Consider the following 10,333-nt stretch of genomic DNA (forward strand, 5'->3'; position numbering starts at 1 on the left):
CTCAATTTTGTTGCTCCCAGCCCATAGACAGAAACTAAAACAGGAAACGCCAGCGCTCAGGTAGGTAGGCTGGTCTGACCAATCAGATTCCACGCTTCAGGATTGCTTCGATTACGTGGACTGGGAAATGTTCTGGATAGCCTCAGACAACAACATTGATGTATACGCTGACTCGGTGGGTGAGTTTATTAGCAAGTGCATCGGCGATGTCGTACCCACTGTGACTATTAAAACATTTTATAACCAGAAACCGATGCCAGCATTCGCGCAAAACTGAAAGCGCGAACCACCGCTTTTAATCATGGCAAGAAGACCGAAAACATGACCAAATACAAACAATGCAGCTATTCCCTCTGCAAGGCAATGGAACAAGCAGAGCGTCAGTATAGAGAGAAAATAGAGTAGCAATTCAACGGCTCAAACACAAGATGTATGTGGCAGGGTCTACAGTCAATCACAGATTATAAAGGGAAAACCAGCCCCGTCTTGGACATCGACGTCTCGCTCCCAGCCAAATTAAACAACTTCTTTGCTCGCTTTGAGGGCAATACAGTGCCACCGACACGGGTCGCTACCAAAGCCTGTGGGCTCTCCTTCTCCGTGGCCAATGTGAGTAAAACATTTAAACGTGTTAACCCTCGCAAGGCTGCCGGCCCAGACGGCATCCCAAGCCGCATCCTCAGAGCATGTGCAGACCAGCTGGCTGGTGTGTTTACGGACATATTCAAACAATCCCTATCCCAGTCTGTTGTCTCCACATGCTTCAAGATGGCCACCATTGTTCCTGTTCCTAAGAAAGCTAAGGTAACTGAACTAAATGACTGTCGCCCCGTTGCACTCACTTCTGTCATCATGAAGTGCTTTGAGAGACTAGTCAAGGATCATATCACCTCCACCCTACCTGACGCCCTAGACACACTCAAATTTGCTTACCGCCCCAATAGGTCCCCCGGCGATGCAATCGCCATCACACTACACACTGCCCTATCCCATCTGGATAAGAGGAATACCATTGTGAGAATGCTGTTCATTGGCTACAGCTCTGCATTTAATACCATAGTACCCTCCAAACTCGTCATTAAGCTCGAGACCCTGTGTCTCAACACCACCCTGTGCAACTGGGTCCTGGACTTTCTGACGGGCAGCCCCCAGGAGGAAACAACATCTCCACCTCCCAGATCCTCAACATTGGGGCCCCACAAGGGTGCATGCTCAGCCCTCTCCTTTACTCCCTGTTCACCCATGACTGCGTGGCCATGCACGCTTCCAACTCAATCATCAAGTTTGCAGACGACACTACAGTGGTAGGCTTGATTACCAACAACGGCGAGACGGCCTACAAGGAGGAGGTGAGGGCCCTCGGAGTGTGGTGTCAGGAAAATAACCTCTCACTCAACGTCAACAAAGCAAAGGAGATGATCGTGGACTTCAGGAAACAGCAGAGGGAGCAAACTGAAATGGTCCACCCACACAGACAGCGTGGTGAAAAAGGCGCAACAGAGCCTCTTCAACCTCAGGAGGCTAAGGAAATTTGGCTTGTCACCTAAAACACTCACAAACATTTACAGATGTACAATTGAGAGCATCCTGTCGGGCTGGGCTGTAAGCCTTGCCCTCAACCGCAAGGCTCTCCAGAGGGTAGTGCGGTCTGCACAACGCCTCACCAGGGGCAAACTACCTACCCTCCAAGACACCTACAACACCCGATGTCACAGGAAGGCCAAAAAGATCATCAAGGCCAACAATCAGAAGGCGAGGTCAGTACATTTGCATCAAAGCTGGGACCGAGAGACTGAAAAACAGCTTCGATCTCAAGGCCATCACTGTTAAACAGACTGTTAAACAGCCATCACTAACATAGAGAGGCTGCTGTCAACATACAGACTCAAATCTCTGGCCATTTTAATAAATAGACTTAATAAAGGTTTCACTAGTCACCTTAAAAAACGCCACTTTAATAATGTTTACATATCCTACATCACTCATCTCATATGTAAATACTGTTCTATACTATCTACTGCATCTTGCCTATGCCATACGGCCTCCATATGGATCACTCATCCATATATTTATATGTACATATTCTTATTCATCCCTTACATTTGTGTGTATTAGGTAGTTGTTGTGAATTTGTTAGATTACTTGTTAGATATTACTGCATTGTTGGAACTAGAAGCACAAGCTTTTCGCTACAGTCGCGTTAACATCTGTTAACCATGTGTACGTGATCAATCAAATTTGATTTGATTTGAAACCTCAAAAGAGAGAGGCAGTGTTGATTCAGTCAGCAAGCTGGTCCTGGGTCTCTGTTCACAAACACAAAAAGACCCCACAGAGCCCCAGGACAGCAACACAATTATACCCAACCAAATCATGAGAAAATAAAAAGGTCATTACTTGACACATTGGAAAAAAATTACAAAAAAACTGAGCAAACTGGAATGCTATTTGGGCCTAAACAGAATGCCTGACCACTGTGACTGACCCAATCTTAAGAAAAGCTTTGACCATGTACAGACTCAGAGAGCATAGCCTTGCTATTAAGAAAGAGAAGAGAGAAGACAGTTTGTGCACACTGCCCACAAAATGAGGTGGAAACAGAGCTGCACGTCCTAACCTCCTGACAAATGTATGGCCATATTAGAGACACATATTTCCCTCAGATTACACAGACCCACAAAGAATTCAAAAACAAACCCAATATTGATAAACTCCCATATCTATTGGGTGAAATACCACAGTGTGCCATCACAGCAGCAAGATTTGTGCCATGTTGCCGCAAGAAAATGTCAACCAATGAAGAACAAACACCATTGTAAATAAAAAGCATATTTAAGTTGACTTATTTTCCCTTTTGTACTTTAACTATTTGTACATCGTTACAACACTGTATATAGACATAATGACATTTGACATGTCTTTATTCTTTTGGAACTTCTTTGAGTGTAATGTTTACTGTATATTTTTATTGTTTATTTAACTTTTGTTTATTATCTAGTGCACTTGCTTTGGCAATGTTAACTTATGTTTCCCATGCCAATAAAACCCTTAAATTGAATTGATTCATTTGCCACAAAGAGTCATGTGACACATATGTTGGTCAGCCAGCTAGCTAGCTTGGAATGACAAGATGACAAGATGGCGGGTTCGCCCAAATGATTGTCGGACTTGGAGATGGAGTCAGGGAAACCCATGGAGGTTGGAAGAAAGTGGATCACATTAAGAGTAAATATGGACTGCTGCAGAAGAAAATGTAACATGATGAGAGTGAGTATGAATTAACAGGGGTGGCAGTTGCAGTGAAGACCACCGAGTTTGAGCCTTGTTCTGATGGTGATGAATATATATTTTTTTGTTTTTCAGAGAATGGATCCTTGCCTTCTGACTGATCCATATGTGGTGTCAGGTTAGGTGGACAAGAGGTTGGGGAAGGTTGGGTCGGTGAAAGTGACTCGAAGTGGAATTGTGTTGTTTTTTTGCGTTTCTGCTGTCGAGAGGGAGCGTGCATTCCGCATCATGCGACTGGGGACTACGACTGTGACTTGCTTTCCTCTCTGGAGCAGAGAGCCATTGAAAAGAGTTATCACTGTAGTGGTATTAAGTGTTGAGGGCCAACTGAAGTTGAAGATTCCCAGTGTCTGTGACACACGCTGTTTGGTGCGGCGCAGACCTGGTGGTGAGTGTGGTGAAACAGAGACGACACTGTATGTACTACTGAGTTTTGATGCAGGGTTTTAACCAGATAAATTCGAGTTAGTATGTGTTAGTTACGCCGTGAGAGCTTTTGTCCCACACCCATTACAGTGTTTCAGGTGTCAAGCTTTTGGTCATGTGGCAGCAGTGTGTAGGAGGAAGATTACTATATGTGAGAAGTTTGCAGGAGGACATGAGACAAAGGAATGTGTAGTATCGTTAGACAAAGTTGTGTGTGTAAACTGTAGGGGTACCAATGGTGCTGGAGATCAAAGGGGTCCAGTGATAGAAAGTCAGGTTGAGGTTGCCAGGATCAAAGTAGTACAGAAGATGTTGTATGCTGAGGCAGTAAAGAGAGTAGTAGAGGAAGATGGGTCCAGGGTGAGATCCCTGTGAGTAGGCTGTGGTCAATAGAGAGTGATAGGAGTAACATGTGCTTCAGTAAGGTTTGTTTTTTGGCGTTGATGGCCATGGTTGTTAACTGTACCGCAGGAATGGAAGGTAAATTACAGAGGATAGATGTTGTGGTGGCAGCTACAAAGAAGTACATGGGTGTACGAAATTTTACTGCAGAAAAATTGCAAGGTGTTTTGAACGATAGTGTCCCGTCCTCCCAGGCTGCTGGCCTGGTGTAGGATCAGCCAGGGCCAAGTAGTGGACTAGTGATGAGGAGACAATTTGTTCATAAAGTGTAATGAATGCATACAGAATAGCAGGCTGATGCACAGCCAATACAGTAGGTGGCGGCATGCACCTATAAGATTTGTTTGCGGACCGCCATAATACCAAAGAAGAGGAAGTAGCTAGCTTGGCTAACCACATCAGCTGTGTGCCACATTTTCGTGAAGCTTTTGAACAGCGTTGCCATCCAGACCTTTTTTTTTGTTGCCAAGACTGAGGTAATGTATAGTATCTTGCTAGGCAGCTACATTTATTCGACAATTCTTATTTTATTTAATCTAGCATTAGCGCACCTTATCGTATGTAACAGTATGCCTTTATCAACTACAAACCGGGACGTTGCTAGCTAGCCAGTCTGCCATATGGTCAGCTGGAAGCTTAGCATGTTTGCTAACAACAGAGCTAGCGCTAATTATTTAGCTAGCCAGCTAGCATACGACCAATCGCCGTTCAGTCAAAGATAACGTTTCTGATAACTAACGTTCTTCTCACTCGTTTTGTGAGTCATCACAGTGCGGTGTATTTGGGGTTATCACCCATATCTAGCTAGATAACTAGGTAGCTATATGTTTAGCTAGCTAACCTGGCCAGCTAACCAACGGTAACTAGCCAAGCTGTCTGGTTATGTCCGTATTAGCTCTGATCCATCGCGCGACGACAATGAGTTGTCTCTGCCCTTTCCGAATTTTTATTTCTTAAATTTAGTTTAATGACTGGATATTCAATATACTTTCGTGACTGCCTAAAGTACAGATGTTACTTGGGAAGGTTGTTTTCACTGTGCGAAGGGTGTCGCCCCCCCCAAAAAATGCGAAATTGACGGATTAGCGTTGATCCACACGCATGCGTCGTATCGTCCCAACGAGCAGTTGTCGTCGGCCAATGGACCAGAGCTATGTGAGTAGTATTTAGCTAGCGAACCACGTAGCTACCTAGCGTTAGCCGATATCCTCGTGGATCAGACCGTAGCCGAGCTAGCTATTCATATTTTTTTTTGTAGCTACTGTGGATGAGTTTACAATGTTCACCTTGAGCTAACGTTAACAGATCAAGCTCAGGCATATAGTTATATTAATACATAATTTATATTGCCCTGGCCATGTTATGAAATGCTGTAGGATGCAAATTAGGAATTTACTTTGCAAATGAGGCAGTACAGAATACATACTTAAGGTAATTTCAGTCCATTTTACCAATAATAATGTAAGGTAGGGTGATCATGCTTTATACAGACGTTTGAAACAATTTATGAATTTAGAAAACAGCTTTTTATACTACACACTCACACAGCACCAACACTCACACCACAATTTGAAACAAATTCTGAAATTACAATACAAGGGTTTTATACTACTTCAGGGTTTATCAACTAGATTAAGCAGCGGCTGTTTGTTTTTCTTGAGCGGATTGTTGGGGGGGCTGCAGATATAATAGTACTCAAAAACAATAATTTCAAACCTTGCTTACATTTGTATACAATCACGTGTTTCTCTGTGTGGGAATACTTCAGAACAGATTCTTATGTCCAACAATGAAAATTAGAAATCTTTTCTTTTTTTTCAAATATCAAAAAAATTGCTCAGAAAACTTGGGGGGCCAAATTCGCCTCGCAGGCCGCCAGTTTGGGAACACTACTACTTTATGCAAATTAGATACTTGTAGTGGTGGAAAAAGTATCCAATTGTCATACTTGAGTAAAAGTAAAGATACCTTAATAGAAAATGACTCCAGGTAAAGTAAGTCACCCAGTAAAATACAACTTGAGTAAAAGTCTAAAAGTATTTGGTTTAAAATATACTGAAATATCAAAAGTAAAAGTATTTCAAATTCCTTATATTAAGTAAACCAGGGGCACACTCCAACACTCAGACATAATTTTTTACAAACAAAGCATATGTGTTTAGTGAGTCTGCCAGATTAGAGGCAGCAGGGATGTTCTCTGTCTAGTGAGTCTGCCAGATCAGAGGCAGTAGGGATGACCAGGGATGTTCTCTTGATAAGTGTGTGAATTGGACTATTTTCCTGTCCTGCTGAGCATTCAAAATGTTTTGAGTACCTTTGGGTCAGGGTAAAATGTATTAAGTAAAAAGTACATTATTTTCTTTAGGGATGTAGTGAAGTCAAAGTTGTCAAAAATATAAATAGTAAAGTACAGATACCACAAAAAACTACTTAAGTAGTACTTTAAAGTATTTTTACTGAAGTACTTTACACCTCTGGATACTTAATACTCACACACCCCACAAACATGCCCCCACCAATGTACACGGCGCCCCCTGACCAACGCACACAGCGCCCGCGCTCACACAGTACCCCCCAGACCAACGCACACACACACACGCGCCCCCCCGACCAACACACACACTCTGCAGCGTAGTGTGAGGTTTTATTGATAACAACCTATTCAGTAACACTCACCCAGCCTGTTGGCTTGTACCTCCAGCTCTAGGACCAGACATGGCACGTGGTCATCAAAAAGTCCAGTCTCAGCAGAAGAATGCCAAGAAACAAGCGGAGGCCAAGAAGGCCAAGGGACATGATCAGAAGACGGCCGCAAAGGCAGCTTTAGTGCACACCTGCGGTGTCTGCCTGGTGAGTTCCTTAAAGACAAGTGGTTGCTCTTCAATCAGGGACTACGAACCATTTTGACCTTCCGCAAGATCAACAGGTCGTATTCATTAGTGTAAAACGTAGCCGCCGACTGTTTTCCAATGAAAAAGCAAATATTTATTTTTGGAAAGAAGAAAGGCGTTGTTCCTCCCTTTTTCAGTCTGTTTTCTTCTGTTTGTCTAGTGAATATGACCATGGTGATCCACAGTAGTCCAGGCGTAGCCGCCGATCCGCTGTAGTCCAGGCGTAGCCGCCGATCCGCTGTAGTCCAGGCGTAGCCGCCGATCCGCTGTAGTCCAGGCGTAGCCGCCGATCCGCTGTAGTCCAGGCGTAGCCGCCGATCCGCTGTAGTCCAGGCGTAGCCGCCGATCCGCTGTAGTCCAGGCGTAGCCGCCGATCCGCTGTAGTCCAGGCGTAGCCGCCGATCCGCTGTAGTCCAGGCGTAGCCGCCGATCCGCTGTAGTCCAGGCGTAGCCGCCGATCCGCTGTAGTCCAGGCGTAGCCGCCGATCCGCTGTAGTCCAGGCGTAGCCGCCGATCCGCTGTAGTCCAGGCGTAGCCGCCGATCCGCTGTAGTCCAGGCGTAGCCGCCGATCCGCTGTAGTCCAGGCGTAGCCGCCGATCCGCTGTAGTCCAGGCGTAGCCGCCGATCCGCTGTAGTCCAGGCGTAGCCGCCGATCCGCTGTAGTCCAGGCGTAGCCGCCGATCCGCTGTAGTCCAGGCGTAGCCGCCGATCCGCTGTAGTACAGGCGTAGCCGCCGATCCGCTGTAGTACAGGCGTAGCCGCCGATCCGCTGTAGTCCAGGCGTAGCCGCCGATCCGCTGTAGTCCAGGCGTAGCCTCCGATCCGCTGTAGTCCAGGCGTAGCCGCCGATCCGCTGTAGTCCAGGCGTAGCCGCCGATCCGCTGTAGTCCAGGCGTAGCCGCCGATCCGCTGTAGTCCAGGCGTAGCTGCCGATCCGCTGTAGTCCAGGCGTAGCTGCCGATCCGCTGTAGTCCAGGCGTAGCTGCCGATCCGCTGTATTCCAGGCGTAGCTGCCGATCCGCTGTAGTCCAGGCGTAGCTGCCGATCCGCTGTAGCTCTGTTCATACAGTTTCCCAAATACAGCAGCTCTTGTTTTCCAACCAGATTTCTCAATCATGCATTATTTTTTTATGGTTTGTTACTTAACACAATTGTTGTTGTGGTATTTGACTCTTTCAGTTGAAATAGCAACATAATCCTATGAAATAAGTTGAATGCAAATGATTAAGGCCCCTGTCCCTTGTATTGCCTCTACAGTCACAGATGCCGGATCCCAAAACCTTCAAGCAGCATTTTGAGAGTAAACACCCCAAATCACCAATGCCCCCAGAGCTGGTCGATGTTGACTCTGGCATCTGAACCGGACTCCCACTGAAGACCCCAGCTATGTTCCTTGTTTAAGGCAAACTGTCAATGCTGAAAACAAACCCATCTCTCTCTTATCCACACCCTCATACAGAAAACAAACCCCTCGCTCTCTTATCCACACCCTCAAACAGAAAACAAACCCCCCTCTCTCCCTTATCCACACCCTCAAACAGAAAACAAACCCCTCTTGTTAAATGCCTAATGTCTCTTTTGTTGATCTTTCATCCTAGTTTCCAGTTTCTCCCTGTGGATTACCTAGAAATAGACACAATCTCTTTCATTGTTTCCTTTTAGTTTATAATTGAATGTTGGGTAGAATGGAGCAGATGTCCATTCCCAGCTGTGAGAGGTTGAAGATGATCCCTGATCTGGTGTTAGGTCTGTAGCATTCTTCTCTTCTAGCTCTAATCAATGCTTTGTTTTTGGCTGATCAAACCCATCATTTTTGACAGCGATGATCCAAGCTGAAACATGTTGTGACTTGTTTTCTAATTCACATCAAACTCCTCAGCATAATTTGTACACTTGGAAAATGCATTCATGCCCCAATGATGTAATATAACATTCAATAAAGTTGGCCTTGTTTAGTATCTGCTTCATCTGGTGGCGGAGCTCTGTAATGGAAACTGTTCTGGAACTTTCTCTTTCCAACAACACTTGGTCAAACACATCCTGGGTTTTTGTTTTCTCCACTAGATGGCGTCATGTTCAGTTTCACATGCAGTGTACCAGTACAGGAGTGTTGGCTCTTTTGATGATGAAAAAGAAGCAGAGTTCATTTACGGTCCATGTAGACATTTTACAGGAAAGAGAGGCGAAGGAAATAATACTGACCCATACATCCATGACCGTACTGGGCCTTAATTCTGTTCTGTCTCCGACACTACCAGTCAAATGTTTGGACACCTTTTTCTTTATTTTGACTATTTTCTACATTGTAGAATAATAGTGTAGGTATCAAAACTATGAAATAACACACATGGAATCATGTAGTAACCATAAAAGTGTTTGAGATTCTTCAAAGTAGCCACTCTTTGCCTTGATGACATACTCTTGGCATTCTCACAACCAGCTTCACCTGGAATGCTTTTCCAAAAGTTTTAAAGTTCCCACATATGCTGAGCACTTGTTGGCTGCTTTTCCTTCACTCTGCGGTCCAACTCATCCCAAACCATCTGAATTGGGTTGAGGTCGGGTGATTGTGGAGGCCAGGTCATCTGATGCAGCACTCCATCACTCTCCTTGGTCAAATAGCCCTTACACAGCCTGGAGGTGTGTTGGGTCATTGTCCTGTTGAAAAACAAATGATAGTCCCACGAAGCCCAAACCAGATGGGATGGCCATGCTGGTTATGTGCCTTGAATTATAAATAACTCAGACAGTGGCACCATCACACCTCCACGCTTCATGGTGGGAACCACACATGCAGAGTTTATCCTTTCACCTACTATCCGTCTCACAAAGACACGGCGGTTGGAACCCAACATTTCTAAGTTGGACTCAGACCAAAGGACAGATTTCCACCGGTCTAATGTTCATTGCCTGTGTTTCTTGGCCCAAGCAAGTCTCTTCTTCTTATTGGTGCCTTTTAGTAGTGATTTATTTGCAGCAATTCCATCCATGAAGGCCTGATTCATGCAGTCTCCTGAACAATTGATGTTGAGATGTGTCTGTTACTTGAACTCTGTGAAGGATTTATTTGGGATGCAATTTCTGAGGCTGGTAACTCTAATGAACTTATCCTCTACAGGTAACTCTGGGTCTTCCTTTACTGTGGCATTCCTAGTGAGAGCCAGTTGCGTCATAGCGCTTGATGGTTTTTGTGACTCCACTTGAAACTTTCAGGGTTCTTGAAATGGTCTGGATTGACTGACATTCATGTCTTAAAATAATAATGGACTGTTGTTTCTCTTTGTTTATTTGAGCTGTTCTTGACATAATATGGACTTGGTCTTTT

General features: G+C 44.9%; 1 protein-coding gene across 1 annotated transcript; it reads left to right on the plus strand.

Annotated features, from left to right (window-relative positions):
• Positions 1–4,443: 4,443 nt before the first annotated feature.
• On the plus strand, positions 4,444–8,966 carry LOC112236843 (zinc finger protein 706-like). Its single transcript, XM_042295043.1, has 3 exons — positions 4,444–4,592; positions 6,818–6,966; positions 8,266–8,966. The coding sequence occupies exons 2-3, from the start codon at positions 6,832–6,834 to the stop codon at positions 8,365–8,367; spliced, it is 237 nt and encodes a 78-aa protein (XP_042150977.1). The 5' UTR covers positions 4,444–4,592; positions 6,818–6,831; the 3' UTR covers positions 8,368–8,966.
• The last annotated feature ends 1,367 nt before the right edge of the window (positions 8,967–10,333 follow it).

Source organism: Oncorhynchus tshawytscha, linkage group LG13, assembly GCF_018296145.1.
Source record: "Oncorhynchus tshawytscha isolate Ot180627B linkage group LG13, Otsh_v2.0, whole genome shotgun sequence".
NCBI classification, from domain to species: Eukaryota; Metazoa; Chordata; class Actinopteri; order Salmoniformes; family Salmonidae; genus Oncorhynchus; species Oncorhynchus tshawytscha.